The 19060-nt window shown below is 37.5% G+C and overlaps 1 protein-coding gene across 2 annotated transcripts in view; it reads left to right on the forward strand.

The window, feature by feature from the left end:
* Positions 1–451: 451 nt before the first annotated feature.
* Positions 452–19060, forward strand: part of KLHDC10 (kelch domain containing 10) — a gene marked incomplete at its 5' end in the record, with an annotated part of 54880 nt that continues 36271 nt past the window's right edge. For both annotated transcript variants that reach the window (XM_082846555.1, XM_082846556.1), the window contains one exon: positions 452–629. In XM_082846555.1, the coding sequence (XP_082702681.1) occupies positions 452–629 (178 nt within the window). The remainder of the gene's footprint in view (positions 630–19060) is intronic.

Raw genomic sequence — 19060 nt, forward strand, 5'->3', positions numbered from 1 at the left:
AGTACTGCCTCAAAATATCTGTATTATGTGCGCGTCCCGTTCCTGAATCCTGACACGCCTGGAGTCGCCACTGGGACTCTCTGCAGGCGTGGCCTCTCTCACTCGGCCTTCGATTGGCTCGCCTGATCCCGCAGGAGTCACCACGACGCGGTCTTGCTTAGCGCGGTGGATGCGAGTGATGAGTGGCTGCTTCTGCCTTTCTCTCCCCCCACTTTTTTTTTTAGCCATAGCTATGGTTACCACGTCTCTCCCCGCCTCCCTCCACCTACCAAGAAGACGACTGGCCATTGGTTCTCTGTCACCAAGTCCGTCAGTCATTGGCCGCTGGTGAGACAGGGCGCTCCCCCTTCCCCTGTCTCCCGGGTCTCTTGAGGAGCCCAGGAAGGAGCCTCAGCTAGTGCCGCCGGGCCACGGGCTGCCGCGATCGGATTGCAGCCGTCGTTAGCGGGTCATGTCGGCCGCCCAGGGCTGGGACAGGAACCGCCGGAGGGGAGGAGGCGCCGCAGGCGGTGGCGGCGGCGGCGGCGGCGGAGGTAGCGGGGCCGGCGGGGGCAGTGGGGGCAGCGGGGGTCGGGGGACCGGCCAGCTCAACCGCTTCGTGCAACTCTCCGGGCGGCCGCACCTGCCAGGTGAGTCGTAGGGCATGATCCTGACAGCTCGCGGGCGCGGCGGGAAGGTGATTGCTACCTTTCCTTTTCTCCCTGTCTTTCTTTTCCTTGGGAGGAGGAAAGGCAGGCCCCACGCATAGCAAAGCGACTGGGGCTTAGAGAAAAGGAAAGGTGTCTTTGAGGTCGGGGAGGGAACAGGAACACAGCGGAAAATAAAAAGTATTTTTGCTCTGTTGAAAGGTCTGTGCTGAGAGTTGTGTTTTCTTTTCAAAGGAGAGGCCGCTGTCTCATTGACATTCTCAGATGTTTCGCTTACTCGATTCCCAGTCTCGTCCTCTTCCGCAGTTTGATCTTGTAAAAGAAAGACATTGGCGCCTAGCTGTGGGAGATATTTTTAAGGAGAGAAAAGGAAAGAGCATCCCAAAGAGTGATTTTTGTAAAAAAAAAAACCACCTCGAGTGTGTAAGAGTTAGGCATTCTGAAACAAGAAAGGAGGAGGAAGTGGGGTGGGTGGGAGGTGGGTGGGAAACAGAACCAAGAGAATTAGGGAAAACTAGTTGAATTATTAATATTTTGGAAGGTACAGAGACAGAATAGATAGTGTGTATGGATTTTAATGGGAGAAAATGAAGATCAGGAATATACTCAGTGACAAAATTATGCAGTGTCTACCATATGAAAACAGCTGATTGAGAACTGGAAAAATGTACCCAGTGTGATTATTTCACGTTTTTGCCTACGATTTCCTATCCTTGTGTCCTTGTGTTCAAATGACTTGAAAGACAGACAAATCAAATCGATGTGTGTGTGCAGCAAATTTAAAGAACTACATTTGTAAGTGAATATTCAGTATAGTAGAATAAAGGTGTACTGCCCAGAATGTCAGGTATTATATTGGGCAAGGTTATTTTTACCATGACGAGAACTATCAAGAATGTGTGTTAATCTTTCACCATGTTTTTTGTGAATAAGATTGAAGTTGATTTTACCAGTGATATATTTGTTTAGCTGATGAGTTTTGAGAATATGAGGGTTTTTGAATTGTGTTTACTACCATGCCTTGTACTTCCAAGTAGTAAAAAATTATTATTTGATTAATTTGAAGATAAAGGGAATTTTGCATATTCAATGAGACAATTGCTTGTGTTTGTGATAAGGTTATTGATGTATGCTAGAAATGCACCATTTATATGTGCCATTAAAATTAACAGTGAAGCAGTTTTAGTCAAATATATAATACACCAAAAGTTGGATTTGAGATGATAGTATCAGACTGGGTATTCTTAAAATTGCTAAATATATGCTCTTTAACATGAAAAAAAGGAGAAATCTTTTTTTCTTACCCCAAATTAATAGCAAAAAATTTCATTTTTGTGTATTGACAGGTTAGAAGATAAATCTGTTACCAAAGACTATAACCAGTTTGTCCTCTACTACTGCAATCTTAGGTCTTTGGTCTTAGATTAATTATACCATAGGCTTCATATAGGCATTCATATAGGCTCGAAGAAACTGGTTGGTGCACTTCCTCACTGCCACCACCTGATGGCAGTGGAGGCCATAATTTCTGAAAAGGGGGTTAGGTGTGGAGCTATCTCTGCATTCTCTTAGCACACAAGGCCAAGAACACCCATTTGCCCAGAGGTAAAGATAAATGTGTTTAAACTGTGAAAATTCATGCAGTGGAACCAACAGCTCTTCTTTTCTGCTTTCTTTTCTCCTTGACTGGCACTTAATTCTTCCTTTCCCAAGTAGGAAGCCTCTGTCTTCTCTTCACTCTCAGAATTAAGAACATCTGATGTTTCAGTATATACTTTGAAATTCTTTCACACCAATTCTTTATTTTTACAAGTATTGCAGTTTAAGCCTTACCTCTCCCCTTGATTGAAAGATTTTATTTTGATATGTTTAAAAAGATTTTAGGTGATGGGGAGGGGTAGAAATCTCTAGGCCTGTTTTATGGTTGACCATGGAGGTTAAAAAATAATAAGTTTTTGAGCTAACTTTCTCCCGCCTTTGAATTCTAATCCCATTTTCCATTTTTCATCCTTCTCTAGCAAGATTTTCAGATACTGGGCACTCAGAACCCTTTCTTACTTTTTTGCACATCTACCCTCTCTCTAGCCCCCAAAGAAACAAAACAATAAAATCAAAACAACTTCGTCTTGGAGTGTTCTCTCTTTCAGTGATAGCATCTTTATTCCTGCAGTTATACACACCTGAAACTTGGGCATCCTCCTTAAGGGTTTCCTCTTCCTTGCATTTCAGGTGTAATCAGTCACCAAGTCCTATTTATTTTATTTGTGGCAGTCCATGCTGCCATCATCCCTGATTTAGGTCTCCTGCACCAGCTTTCTAAGCAGTCTTCCTGCTTCTACTCTTACCCTGCAGTGCGTACAGCACACTAATCTTTTGCAAGCACAAGTCTGTTCTCATCTCAGCTTACAACCCTTTACTAGCTTTTCATCGCTCTTAAGATGAGGCAAAAGTCCTTAACATGGCCCAAAAGCCACCGCATGGTCTGGCCCCTCTCTAGCTCTCCAGATAACCCTACATCATGTTGTCTTGCTCTTTGATATTTTTCTGCCTCCTTAGATCATGCTCCCTTCTGCCACAGTGCCATTGTACTTACTATTCCATCATCCAGCAACCCTCTTACTCCTCCTGTTCTTTTTTTTTTTTTTTTTTTTGCGGTACGCTGGCCTCTCACTGTTGTGGCCTCTCCCGTTGCAGAGCATAAGCTCCGGACGCGCAGGCTCAGCGGCCATGGCTCACGGGCCCAGCCGCTCCGACCTTCCCGGACCAGGGCACGAACCCGTGTCCCCTGCATCGGCAGGCGGACTCTCAACCACTGTGCCACCAGGGAAGCCCTCTCCTGTTCTTTTTTTAAACTTATTTTCCGTTGGATCTCAGCTTGATCACACTGTTTTTCAGGGAAGTCTTCTCTGACCTTCTATTTGTTCTTTTCTCCCTATACACACTCATGCTATCATGTGGTTCTCCTTGGGCATGTATTACCATTTGTGTGTGATTCCTTGATATGCATGATTTGCTACTCTTTATATATACATATACACATATACATCAAATATATATGTATATATACATGTATACACACACACACATATATATTCTTAAATTCTAAATTAATACATTGGCATTATGTGTAAGCAACTAAGTTCTTGTGAATGTGATTGGTTAGTGTGGTTCAATTCCCTGTAGCCCCATTGACTCTGGACAAATGGATACAATCAATTTCTTAAACATAAAAATAGTGGACTAGACTCTGCATCCACGGTGACAGCACAAATAATGTTTCGTGAAACCTTGTTTGAGCAGCTTCTTACTTTTTTTCTGTCTCCTAAAATACAGTAGTGATTATGTGTTTGCCCCATAGGCCAAGAAATTCATAGCTTCTTAGTCCTGGATTTCTCCTAAGTCATAATCTCCATATACACAGTAAAGAACAGGGACAGTGCTCTCTGTAGAATAAGTATGCAGGTGTAGAGCTCAGGGGCAAGGAGATCATGGGGACAATGAACCCACATTACTATTGTGATTTAACTGTGTGAATTTGAGTAAATGCCATGTGTTTCTTGGGGAAACAGTTAAACATTGTTGCTAATGTAGGAACTGGAAAACTGACAAAGAGGAGGAAAAATATAACAATTGGTAAAGCTGGGTAAAAATAATACTGAAAATCTTAACTTAAAAATTTTCAATGTGATATAAGATATAAGATACAAATGGTATAAGATACAAATGGTACAAATGGTAAAGGCAGATTTTCCTTGATATAAGATACATACATGATATAAGATTTCCATGATATAAGATACAAATGGTACAAATGGTAAAAGGCAGATTTTCCTTCTTCCTTTGACCCAAGCTAATTGGCTTGTGTGTGTGTGTGTGTGTGTGTGTGTGTGAGTGTAGGAGGGGAGAAAAATGGTAGCATTTCTTTGTTTGGATGGGCATTTAAAACGTTTACAGTCTTGCTAATCCAAAGGATGATACAGTTAATATCCCTTTAGAGTAAATTGCTAGACGTACAATTGCTGGGTCAAAGGATATGTGCTATTTAAATTTTGATAGATATTGTCAAATTGCCCTTCAGAGACGTTGCACCAGTTTGTGTTCCACTATTGGTGCTGGAGTTCTGGCTTTCCATACCTTTGGTAACGGTGTGGGTTATTAAACTTTTTTTACATTGCCAATTTAAAAGGTATATTTTTCTTCATCTTTTGTATAAGAACCATACAGCCATATTTGTTTCCTTTATTTATAACATCTGCTTATCATTCTTATTCATCTGGTTATATTTTTTGTTCATTTTTCTACTGGGATGTTTAATATTGTTTATAGGAGCTCTGTTTTACGGAAATTAGTTGCCTTGTTTATGTGTTGCAGATATTTGTCACAGTTTCATTTAGCTTTTAACCTTGTTTATGGTATATTTTTTCAGCAGAAATTAAAGTTTTTTTGTAGTTGTAATTATTAATCTTTTAGGATTTTAGGGTTTTTTGTCATAAGAAAGTCCTTTCCTATTTCAATATTATTTCTAATTAAAATTCTTGTGTTTTTCCTGGTAATTTTATAATTTATTTTTAAGTTAAGTTATTCATACAAAATTTAAGTTATGTAAAGTATTCAGGTAGGAATTTACTATTCTTCTAGGTGGCTACCCAGTTATCACAGTATTGAAATATTATCTATAGGTGTACTTAGTTCCTACATATAATTTGGCACTCTTACTGGACTTTTTATTGTGTTTCATTGATCAGTTTACCTATTTATACCTAGTGACCCCATTCTTTGATTATAGTCCTCTCTCATTCTACTTCTTGGAGTTTTCCTGAATATTCTTTGCTTGTTCTGTAAAACTTAGAATTAGTTTATCGAGCTCCCCTTCCCCATCTTTTGGTATTTTTATTGATACTGCATTATATTTGTAGACTGATTTAGAGATCATTGACATCTTTTTGAGGTTCAGTCTCCTGTTCAGGAACAGGGTGTACATTCATTTCTTGTTGTTCAAGAGTTCTTTTGTAGCCCTCATAACATTTTAAAGTTTTTTTCATGTAGACCTTTCACATTTCTTTTATGTTTATTCCTGGTGTTTTATCTTTTTTGTTGCTATTGTAAATGGGGTTTCTATTGCTATTATGTCTTTTATCTTGTTGTTTGAATATGGTAATGCTATTAATTTCTGAGTATTAATTTTGTACCTGGCCACCTTTGGAATTCTCATACTATCTGTAATGGTTTCCCAGTTGTTTTTCTAGGGTTTTGCAGCTAAATAATCATATCATTACCAAGTAAAGATAATTTTATCTCCTCCTTTCCAGCTTTTATACTTATTTCTTTCTTTTGTCAAATTGATTTGGCTAGTACTTTCCAAAAATATTAAACAATAAGATAGTAGTGGATCTTTGCCTTATTCCTGACATCAATTCGAGTTTTTTTTTTTTTTTTTTGCGGTACGCGGGCCTCTCACTGATGTGGCCTCTCCCGTTGCGGAGCACAGGCTCCGGACGCGCAGGCCTAGTGGCCATGGCTCACGGGCCCATCCGCTCCGCGGCACGTGGGATCTTCCCAGACCGGGGCATGAACCCGTGTCCCCTGCATCGGCTTTCCTGTTAAGATTAGACCTGACTTTAGGTTGAAGTACACATATTATGTTAAAGTAGTCAGCTCTTACCATTTTATTAAGATTTTTTAAAATATGGAAGGAAAATTTAGCCTCTGTGGGAATTATGTAATTTTTTTCCTTTGGTTACTATTGTGGTGAATTGTACTAGTAGATTTACTATTACTGGACCATCCTTGCTTTCCTGAATCAATTCACTTTGTTATTGTGTATTATTATTTTAAAATGTGCTGCTGGGTTCTATTTGCTAAACTTTATCTAGAAATTTTGCATCATTCTTCTTAAGCTAAATTGCTTTGTAGTTTTCTTTTATGTATTTTATCTTTGTTAGATTATGCCACTTTCATAAAAGTAATTTCAAACTTTTCTTTCTTTTTCTATGCTTTTGTCTTTCCCTGTCCAGTTAAATGGCATTGAAGTTAAAGATTTGGTTGAATTGCCTGTGAAATTACTTGGACCTTGAATATTTTGGGGGGAGAATTGCTCTTTGACAATTATCTCCTTACTTCTATGATAATTCGACTGCTTATAGTTTATATCTTTGAGAGGAAGATTTGCTAGCTTATATTATCCTAGAAAATAATCCGTTTCATCTAAGTTTTCAAAATTATTTGTGTGAAGTGGGCAAGATACTCTTTAACGATTAAAAAAAAATTTCCTGTGTCTGTGACTACATTATCACTTTACTCATTATCACTTCTTATTTTGTACATGTGAGGCCTTGCCCTTTTTTTGGTTTGTTTTTGTTTAGAACCAGCTCTTGGATTTTTTTTAAAATAAATTTATTTATTTATTTACTTTTGGCTATGTTGGGTCTTCGTTGCTGTGCACGGGCTTTCTCTAGTTGCAGTGAGTGGGGGCTACTCTTGGTTGTGGTGCACGGGCTTCTCATTACAGGGGCTTCTCTTGTTGCGGAGCACGGGCTTTAGGCACGCAGGCTTCAGTAGCTGTGGCTTGCGGGCTCAGTAGTTGTGGCTTGTGGGCTCTAGAGCACAGGCTCAGTAGTTCTGGTGCATGGGCTTAGTTGCTCCATGGCATGTGGGATCTTCCCAGACCGGGGCTCGAACCCACGTCTCCTGCATTGGCAGGTGGATTCTTAACCACTGAGCCACCAGGGAAGCCCACTCTTGGATTTTTAAAAAAATTAGTTCTATTATTTTTCTCTCTTCTCTTATTTATTTATTTTTTCTTTCATGTTTTAAATCCTTCCTTTAGGTTTCCTTCGGTTTATTTTGTGGTTGTTTTTCTGTCTTCTTATGTTAGTTGCTTAATGTTCTTTTCATTCTTTCTAAGTGTTTAAATTATGAGTTTTTTCCTGAATACTACTTGAGTTGTGTCTTGTAGGTTGTAGGCTTCTTGTAGTTATTTTCTAAATATTTTGCAGTTCAATTATTTATTTATTTTCTTTGGCACAATGGTGGTTAATCCTTTTAAACTTTAACATTTTCATTCCTGTGGTTTTAGTAGCTTTATTGAGATACACTTCACATACTATACAATTCACCATTTAAAGTGTTCAACTCAGTGGGTTTTAGTATATTCAGATTTGTGGAATTATTACCACAGTCAATTTTAGAACATTTTCATCACTTCAAGAAGAAGCCCCATGTCCTTTAAACTGTCACTCCCTTATCCTCCTGTCCCATCCTCCCCTACCCACTATCCCAGCTCTAAGCAACCATAGTCTACTGTCTCTATAGATTTCCTTATTAGGGACTTTTTCATATAAATGGAATCATAGAGTCTTTTGTGACTGCCTTCTTTCACTTTCCATACTATTTTCAAAGTTTATTCATTTGATGCAGATATCAGTACTTCATTCCTTTTTCTGGTTAAATAATATTCCATTGTATGGATATATACCACATTTTGTTTATCCATTGATGGAAATATAGATTGTTTTCGCTTTTTGTCTATTATGAATAATGCTGCTGTAAACATTTGTGTACAGATCTGTGTGTGGAGATACGTTTTCGTTTCTCTTAGGTATATACCGAGGTATAGAATTGTTGGGTCATTTAGTAACTCTGTGCTATATGTTTAATCATTTCAGGGACTGTCAAACAGTTTTCCAAAGTGGCTGGAATTTTACATCCCTACCAGTGGTATAAGAGGGTTCCAGTTTCTTCACATCTTTGTCAACACTTGTTGTTATCTGACTTTTTGATTTCAGTCATCCTAGTGGGAATGAAGTGGCATCCCATTGTAGTTTTTGATTTGCATTTCCCTGATGTCTAATGATGTCAAGCACTTTTTCTTTTTCTTTCCTTTCCTTTCCTGCTTTCTTCCTTTCTTTCTGTTTTTTTTTTTTTTTTGAGGTATGGTTGACATTGAGTATCTTTTCATGTGCTTGTTGACTAATTGTATGTCTTTGGAGAAATGTCTATTAGATCCTTTGCTCAATTTTTAATTGGATTATTTGTCTTTATTATTGAATTGTAAGAGCTCTTTGTATATTTTAGGTACGAGTCCCTTATCAGGTATATGATTTGCAAATATTTTTCCTGTTCTGTGGTTGTCTTTTCACTTTCTTAATTGTGTTCTTTGAAGCATGAAAGTTTTAAATTTTGATGAAGTCCAATTTATCTTATTTTTTTTCTTTTGTTGCTCTTGCTTTTGGTGTCATATCTAAGAATCCTTTGCCAAATCCAAGGTCATGAAGAACTCACCCCTTTGTTTTTTTCTAAGAGTTTTATAGTTTTGCTCTAACACTTATGTTTTGATTCATTTTGAGTTAGTTTTTATGTTTGGTTTGTGGTAAAGGTTATCCTAACTGACTGTCCTGTTGTGCCAGCACCATTGTTGAAAAGACTGTTCTTTCCCCCATTGAATGGTCTTGGCATTCTTGTTGAAAATCAGTTGACTTTAAACATGTTTAAGTTTATTTCTGGATTCTTGATTCCATTAATCTATAATATCTGTCCATGTGCCAGTACCACACTGCTTCTGTTACTGTTGCTTTGGAACAAGTTTTGAAACCAGAAAATGTGAGTTCTCCTACTTTATTGTTTTTGTTTTTTTAATATTTATTTTTTATTTGGTTGCACCGGGTCTTAGTTGCGGCTCGCTGGCTCCTTAGTTGTGGCTCCAGGGCTCCTTAGTTGTGGCATGTGAATTCTTAGTTGCAGCATGCATGTGGGATCTAGTTCCCTGGCCAGGGATTGAGCCCCAGCCCCCTGCATTGGGAGCACAGAGTCTTATCCATTGCGCCACCAGGGAAGTCCCTCTCCTACTTTATTCTTTTTCAGGTTTGTTTTGGCTATTTTGGGTCCCTTGCAATTCCATATAAATTTGAGAATCAGCTTGTCAATTTGTATGAAGAACTCAGCTGGCGTTCTCATAGGAATTGTGTTGAATCTGTACATCAGTTTGGAGATACCACCATCTTAATAATGTTAAGTCCTCTAATCCCTGAACATGGGATGTTTTCCCATTTATTTGGATCTTCTTTAATTCTTTCAACAATGTTTTATGGTTTTCAGAGTTTGTTTATATCTTTTTTTGGGGGGGTGAAAACAGTATTTAAAGAAAAATTTTTATTGGAGTATAGTTGTTTTACAATGTTGTGTTAGTTTCTACTGTACAGCAAAGAGAATTGGCTATACTTATACATATATCCCCTCTTTTTTGGATTTCCTTCCCATTTAGGTTATATCTTGCTTGCCTTTCTCAGTCCTGTTGTCCAGGTCCTTTACTGTGTTTTCAACAGTATTTGTACTCCTTTGTGCTACTTACAATGAAGATTTCATTTCTGCATTGGTTTTATTTTTTTCCTTCCATTTCTTTTCTGCTCTCTGCCTGCTAATATTTCATCTTTCTCTATTATCTATCTTCCTCAAGTTAGAATCACTTAAGTCTTTTCTGCCCCTGAAGTATCATTAATTTTGGTAAAGCTTATTGTCTTCCACCTCCTACCACCACCACTATAAAAGGAATACAAGCTCTCATAGCAGCACTATTTACAATACCCAAGATAAGGAAACAACCCAAGTGTCCATCAACAGATGAATGGATAAAGAAGTTGTGGCTTATATATACAATGGATTACTACTCAGCCATAAAAAAGAATGAAATTTGCAGCAACATGCATGGACTTGGAGGGCACTGTGCTAGGTGAAATAAGTCAGACAGAGAAAGGCAAATACTGTATGATATCACTTATATGTGGAATCTAAAAAAACACCTCAAACTAGTGAATAAAGCAAAAAAAGAAGCAGATACAGAGAACAAACTAGTGGGTACCAGAGGGGAGAAGTAAGTGGGGAAGGGCAATATAGGGGTAGGAGATTAAGAAACTATTAGGTAGAAAATAAGCTACAAGGATATATAGTACAACATGGGGAATATAGCAAATGTTTTATAATAATTATAAATGGATTATAATCTTTAAAAATTGTGAGTCACTATATTGTACATCTGTAAAATATATAATATTGTATATCAACTATACTTTGATTAAAAAAAGGAATACAAGCTCATTATTAAAATTTGGAAAATATTGAAAACTTGAAACAAGGGGAAAATTATCTATAGTAATTCCACATAAAGACAACTGTGTCAACACGTTGATATTTTGCTTTCCTTTTAGTTCTTTATCAGTGAATTGTGTTTTATTTAATACAATATAAATAAGTACATATTACTAGTAGCAACTTGGGATTCTCCTAAAGCTGTTCTATATTTAAATGTTTTACTCATAAACATTTATGTTTTCTGTTATTTTATCAAGTAGAATCTGTTTCTTCTCAATTTATCATATTAATAACCTTTTAGGCTTTTTTCTAGTTGATGTGCTATTTTACTTCTTTCCTTCACAGCCAAGCTTTCAGAAAGAATAGACTCTCTTGTTTAATTTCTTTTTTTCCTCTTCAGTCTATTGCAGTCTCACTTCTACCTGTATCATTCTACTCATATTGCTCTTGGTAAGGTAATAACTTCCTAACTGACAAATCCATTAGTATCTCTTAGTCTTCATCCTACCCAGTTTCTCTAGATTTTGATTTTGACTACCTCCTGTACTAAAGCCTGGGAATACATAACTAGACACGTGTGTATTCCTAAAGAGCTCTTAGTTACTAAAGAGCTCTTAGTTATCCTTTTTATTGCTTGAATTTCTCATTAGTTTTTCTTTATCTGTCCCTTAGTATTGACATCCAAGAGTATATGTTAGTTTGTTTGTTTCCCTCCTTATTCTTACGTTTTCCCCTGGGTGATATCATTACTATCCTGACAACATCCAAATCTGTCTCCAATCCAGACCTCTTTTCCTAGCCTGTTTGCCATTGCCACCCAAGTGACTGATGAGTGCCTTGAATTCAGCATGTCTGAAAACAATTTCATTATCTTTCCTGCCAAACCTGTTCGTCCCTTTATGCTCCTTATTCTAATTTAATGGCTACCTCATCAATTTAGTGAAACAAGCCAGAAATCTGAGAATCACATTAGATTCTTTTGTTCACTCCTTATCCAATTGGTCATAAAGTCGTGTCAATTTTTCCTCTTTACTCTAACTTTTCTGTCTGTCCTTTTCTACCTCTCCAGCCTCGCCATTTATGTCTTTCATTTTATATTTCAGCTATAGATCTATTTGCCGTTAGTTGCCATAAATTCTTGGAAGAAGTTAGGTTGGGAGAGATTTTATTTTGAGTTGTAGTTTCCTGCAGTACCACACTGTGTCATGATTCTGCACATGACGGTTTTTCTTCCTAGATTGCCATTCTCCTACTGTCTTCTAAGACCCACCCAAGTATACTTTATACAGCTTTTTTTCTATTCTCTCTTTTAATACAAATAAGTTACTTGTACTGAGTAGTTACTGTGTGTCTGCCTCTGTCCAAGGTGTTTTGCAGGTATTAATTTATTTAATTCTCATAACTTTATGAGGTAATTAACTTTCTCATCCCCTTCTGTGATGAGGAACTGAGGCTTAGAGAGAAGCTACACAACTTGCACAAAGTTTATGCAGCTAATAAATGTCAGAGTTAGGATTCAGACCCAGTCTGTTGGACTTCACAGTCCATGCTATTGTGCCTCTTCTTTGTGTCACCACCTTCCTTTCTATATACAAAAGATTACAGTAATTATACTGAATTGCAAGTATTTGTTTTCACACTTATCTGCTTACTAACAATGGGCTTCTTAAAGACAAAAATAATGTCTTATTCTCTGTCACCTTCCACAGAGACTAGAACACTGCCCCACTTATAGCAGACTTTTACTAAATGTTTATTGAATGAGTTAGTAATTGTCAATGTCTATAGTTATTCATGCAAAAGAGTTGGGTTTAGATTATTTTACATTACATTACATAAGTCTAATACACTTTTTTAATCTAGGAATTTAGCACATACAATTTTTGTGTGGTTTTTCCAAATACTTTTTTTCCAAGTACAATTTTATGTTTAGTATTATCAGAATAGTTGTTGCATCCTTCCATCTGTGCCTTGATTCCTTCCCTTCCTGCCTTTTCAGAAAATTTACATTTTTGTCACTTATCTGTGTCTTCAACTTCATTCTCTCCATCAAATCATCCCTATAGCATTTGAGCTTTCTGAAGCTTTATATCTCTCTCTCCCTTTTCTTTCATAACCAAGTTCGTGAAAGCATTGACTGAGAGTTGCTGTCTTCATTGCCATATCTCCCCATTGTCTTTGAAGTAGCTCCTGCTAAAGTCACAAATGACATATATGTTGTCAAGTAAAGTGGTTGATTTTCAGTCTCCATCTTACCTGATCTCTCTCCATTTTGAAACGTCCTTTTTCCTTGGCTTCCTTGGCATCAGGTCTGGTTTTCTTTTTACGTGTCTGGCCTCTCATCCTTAGTCTTCTTTGTTGATCCTTTTTCTTTTACCAGACCTTTAAGTTATTGGAGTTCTCAAGTCTTGGTCCCTTGCCTCTGCCCTTCTTTTTTCAACTTATTTTAGGTATTCTCTTCCAAATCCATGGTTTTCATTTTTTCATTCATATGCTAATAAGTAGGGTTACTTTGTAACTTCTGCCCGGATCTCTCTTGAGGGCCAAATACTTGCTTTCTCCATGTCTGCGCTTATATGGCTTTTACCCCTCAAGTTTATCATGTCTAAAACTGAATTTGTGACCTTTCTTTATTCTAAGAAGGGGAGCTATTGGACAGTTTTAAGCAGGGGAGTATGTGATGTGATTTACATTTTTTAAAGCTCTCTCTGATTGCCGGGTGGAGAATGGATTGTGGGAATTGGTAAAAGTGAAGCATCAAGGCCATTTAGAAAAGTATTGCAGTAGCCTCCTAAAAAGATGATGGTGGTTTGGAGTAGGGTACACTGGTATAGGTGGTGAGAAGTCATTGAGTATGAGATATATTTTGAAAGTAGCATTAACAGGATTTACTGTGAAATATGAAGGAAAGAGAGGAATCAGGATGACTCCAAAGTTTTTGTCTTGAGCAACTTGATGGATGATGGTGTCATTAAATGTGATGGAGCAGACTGAGAGAAGCAGGATTGTGAGGGGTCAATCGAGAGTTCTGTTTTGGCTGTGTTAATGTTAAGCTTGAGATGCCTGTTTGACCTCCAAGTAGAGGATATAGGGAGGCAGTCTTCATATATAAATCAAACTCAAGGGAGAGGTGGAGGCTCAGGATATAAAGTTTGGAATTCTTAGCATACAGATGGTATTTAAAGTCACTGAATTAGGTGAGATCACCAAGAAAGATTAAATAGAAATAGCGGCAGAAGACTATAACTCTTGAAGGTGAGAAGGAAAGGAAAAGCAAGTGAGGAAGGTCAGTAAAATAGGAGGAAAAGCAGGGATGCTTGGTTTCACAAAGGCCAAGAGAAGAAATTGTTCCAAGGAGGGAGAGCTCACCTTGTCAGATGTGCCTGAGAACTTGAGTAAAATAAGGTTTTAAAATGGTGGACTCTGTACTGCTATTACTGCAGTACTGTAGTTATCATTGTCGGTATAGTAGGCTTTTGTGGGGTGGCCTAGAGACTTACTAACTATATGTAACATGGGAAACCATATTCAGAATTTCAAATCACAAACTGACATAAAAATTTAGAATTTTGAAATGCAGCCTAGTTTTTAATAGCCTGTATACTTTTTAAGGTTCATTTTGTTTATTCTCCCTGAACTATTTTTAAGACCATCTTTTTTAAAAAAAGCCTTTAGTGTCTTTGAACCCCCAGATCATTAGACTGTTACCAGAATCTATACTGGGCAAACTTGTAGAACACATAAAATTATGTTCACTTAAATATGTAAATATGATTTCTTACTATTGAACTCAACCTTCCCTGCCTGTCATTGTTTTTTCCTTAATATTTTTTAAACTAAAAAACACTGCATACACATGATAAAATCAAATAGTATACAAGGGAGACAAAAATCTCTTTTCTCCCTAGATCCTTGATTCTCTAGTCTCTCCCCAGAGGTATCATCTGTTAGTTTCTGGTGTATCTTGCCAGAATTAGAATTCGCATATACATGCATATAGGTGTATGTTAACTTTATTTTTAAACGAATTAGAGTAGAACATAAAGTATTCTTTCTGCACCTGCCCTTTTTTCCTCTTTTTTTTCTTTTTACTGAAAATATATTCTGGGGACTGTTCTATATTAGCGCATTTAGATTGATCTGATTCTTCTTAATGGCTGAAAGTATTGCATTGTATGGATGTACACTAATTTACCAGCCACACAAATTAAAAAAAAAATTTATTGGTGTATAGTTGATTCACAATGATGTGTTAGTTTCAGGTGTACAGCAAGGTGCCAGCCACACAATTGATAGATATTTAAATTGTCTCTGGTCTTTTACTCTTTAAAAGCATTGTGCAATGCATAGTGATAAGTATTGCCAACTTACCCTTTAGTATCTGTGTTTTCTGGTTTTTTTTTTTTTTTTTTTTGCGGTACGTGGGCCTCTCACTGTTGTGGCCTCTCCCGTTGCGGAGCACAGGCTCCAGACGCGCAGGCTCAGTGGCCATGGCTCACGGGCCTAGCCGCTCTGCAGCATGTGGGATCTTCCCGGACCGGGACATGAACCCGTGTCGCCTGCATTGGCAGGCAGACTCTCAACCATTGCGCCACTGGGGAAGCCCATAGTATCTGTGTTTTTAAAATTTTCTTTAAGTTACAGAATTAAAAAACTCACACTTATAGTTTATCTCTTTATGTTACTCAGCTTTCCCATCCAGCTAGTCTTTAAGTCCTTGTGCTTTATCTCCAAATAATATTCTTAGCTAAGCACTTTTATAAACATTTATTCATAACCTAATGAGGAGTAGGTAATGTTATCGTCCCCTTTTCATAGAGAAAGAAGCTGAGACCCAGAGGATAAGACGTTGTCCAAGGCCATATAGCTAGCAAGGGACAGAGCCAGGATTTGGATACAGGATTTGGATACAGCAGGATGGTTCCAAAGTCCATGCTTTTAACCACTGTGCCATCCTCGTCTCTGTTGCCTGTCTTTCCCAGTTCTGCTGTAGTTCAGGCCTTCACTGCCTCAAATAGGACTATATTAATACAGGTATCCCCTGCTTTTACAAAGTTTGCTTTATACCACTTCATTTCTTTCTTTCTTTTTTTTTTTTTTTGTTGGTACACGGGCTTCTCACTGTTGTGGCCTCTCCCGTTGCGGAGCACAGGCTCTGGACGCACAGGCTCAGTGGCCATGGCTCACAGGCCCAGCCGCTCCGCCACATGTGGGATCTTCCCAGACCGGGGCACGAACCCACGTCCCCTGCATCGGCAGGTGGACTCTCAACCACTGCACCACCAGGGAAGCCCACGCCACTTCATTTTTAAGAGAGTATCTGTTTTCACTAACTGAAAGAAATCTGAAGAGGATTTTCACTTTTATAAAAAAAAGGTGAAAAGCAAAACTTGGTTCAGCGTTTGTTTTGCAGCTAGCTGTTATAGAGGCAGAGTGCACCCCAAGCAGCATGAGTGGCCTTGCCAAGCTCCTTCCCTGGGAACTGTACTCATCATCTCAGCATCGAGCCGTATAGCTTTGCACTGTGTCTGCGAGCATCTGTGCTTTTTCAGGGTTTATTTTGTGCATCGGTTAGCACAAAGGTAATTAAGGTAATTGCTTCTGTGCACTACACCATTTCGAATTAGGAAATGTTTCATTAGGAACACTATACTTTAGAATAACAGGGGAGACCTGTAATGTTTTTGTCATTCTCAGTCTTCCTATTTCATTCTATATACGGAAACAAGATTAATCTCCCCAAAGCATAACTATTATTGCTTCCAAGATCAGAATCCTTAGTGGCTTCCTGTTGCATTTAGAATTCAGCTCGATCTAATACTCTTCCTTTTTATATATGCTATACTGTCAGTGAATTTGCTCCAAGCTTTATCTAAAGTGTGATCATTGAGTTTGTCTATAAGACTAGATAGTGAAATTAGAAGTAACTAAGCCAAAAAAAAAATGAGGTAGATAGTCATTGGAGTTGAAAGGTACTTTTTGAAAAAGTTGTTTCCCTTTTTACCCACAGTAGTTCTTGCTATATGATTTCATCAGCAAACTGTCAACTCAGTTAATTTGAATCAGATGTGTAATTGATCAAACCAAAGCCAACCGCAAATATCTGGGTGTCACATAAAATAAATTCCTTAAAACACACACAAACACACAAACTTGATGCAGGAATATGAATTTTATAATGTGAACTGTGTACCTTAGAAAGAGGTAATGTATTTAGCTTTAATAACGTGCATATAAAAAGAAAACACTGAGAAAACCATTCAGGGAGAGAAATAACTTCTTAAAGCTACATCAAAATCTTTTCAATTATGATTTTAAGTCCAAAACTGATCTGTGCACTTATAGAAAAAATGCTTCAATGTAAATGTTCTTGTGAAATGTTATCTTTTGAAATTTTTGTTTCTGAGTAAAGAATAGTTGTTATTTCCAGGGGCTTCCCTGGTGGCGCAGTGGTTGAGAGTCCGCCTGCCAATACAGGGGACATGGGTTTGTGCCCCGGTCTGGGAAGATCCCACATGCTGCGGAGCAGCTAGGCCCTTGAGCCATGGCTGCTGAGCCTGTGCGTCCGGAGCCTGTGCTCCGCAACGGGAGAGGCCACAACAGTAAGAGGCCCGTGTACCACAAAAAAAAAAAAAAAAAAAAAAAAGAATAGCTGTTATTTCTGAATATAATGCTTCATGCAAATGTCTTACTAGAAATCATGTGTACTTTGGCAGTATTCGTATCTGGCATCTTTTAGTTTTACATTTAAGATGTTCTTATTGGCTCCTCTGCTTTTTACATAACAGGATTATTATCAGTTTCTCAGGATAGCTTGTTTCTAAATATTGGACTTTTAAAAACAGTTCTTAAAAATATCTGGTATTAAAATTTTGTTATTTAGTGAATGTTTTGTTGCTTTTTGCCAGATTTAGTCCAACACAAGTTCTCATTGCCTTTGGTCAAGTATAGGTATTTTTTTAGGAAGACACTGCAGTTGCCAACAGAAAATGGCTACCTGAGAGAAGGGAAAGTGAGTTCATATAGAACAGCTGTGTCTTCTCTTTCAAAACTGATCACTTTTCTAGTCTTAATCAAGGAACAGAATGCATAGTAAAAGTAATAAATGACACTTCTGGATACATTCATTTAACTATTAGAATTTGTGGATTTCCTTCTCTCTAGTTTCTCAGTTTCACTTGCAGAAAGAGCGTGGACTCTGTACCTCTAAAGAGCTACCCATCTTTGGTGCTCCTTAAAGGAGGGAGGTTGCAAAATTTTAGATCAGTAGGCTTTGCCAAAATGTATTGATTTAAAAATCTATTTTTCATATTTAATCTCCTACATCTATACTCACCCAGTATATAGTCTTTTTTTTTTTCTCTGTCTCTCAGGGATGTTTTTGGGGAGAGAGGTTATTCTCTGGAAACTCAAGTTATAGAGTACAAGAAATCCAGGAACAAGAAAAGATCAAATAATGTAGTCTGGCTCTTTGAGTGAATTATTACTATAAATTTTTATTTCAGTATAATTAAGATTTAAATACATAGTTGTTAGTAAAGAAACTGATTGGGTTATTTTCTAGGGTTGTAGGATATATTCTATACGCTTTTTTTGTTTGCTTGTTAATGAAGTTCTGCTTGAGATAAAAAGGAAGGAGGCAATATTGAATTAAGAAAAACAGATCCTTTGGCTGTGGTTTACATTTCAAGACAGGCACACATTAACACAACATTGTGAATCAACTATACTTCAATTAAAAAATAAAGAAGACAGGCACATCGACACAGGTAACATAGAGCGCAAATGCAGACTTTTTCTTTTAATCTTAAATGTGGAAAACAACCTATAAGGAGTAAAAAAAAAAAGTTTTAAGATTGACTTTTTATTTTTCCCTTTTCCCCTCTTCTAAAATTCCTTAGAATCATAAAATTGAAAAAGACATTGGAAGTCATCTTGCCTTATCTTCTACCCAGTGTGGGAATCCTTTCCACAATACCTCTAATCTTTTTAACCTCTATTTTAAAGAGGTCTACTTATTTTGACCTCTTAAATTAATGGGCTGCCTATTTGTGGAGAGAGCTGTCAGATTATTTGTTGGCTCTAATTGTTGCCTTAAATTCAGCTGCAACTTTATGAGTTTCTCCCAGTTGTGTCTTCTGCTAGAATATGGAATAAGGTTATTCCTTCTTCCATTTAACTACCCTTTGAAAACAATTGTAACATTCTGGGTTAAATTCTTTTAATATTTTAACTTGGAGTCCCTCAATTCACAAGTCTGTGAATAGTCTTCAGAGGATTATATCGTATGTAAAATTGTGAGCATATATGTGCATTTTTCTGGGAAGAGA

The sequence above is a fragment of the Leucopleurus acutus genome, assembly GCF_964270905.1.
Source record: "Leucopleurus acutus genome assembly, chromosome: 9".
NCBI lineage: Eukaryota > Metazoa > Chordata > Mammalia > Artiodactyla > Delphinidae > Leucopleurus > Leucopleurus acutus.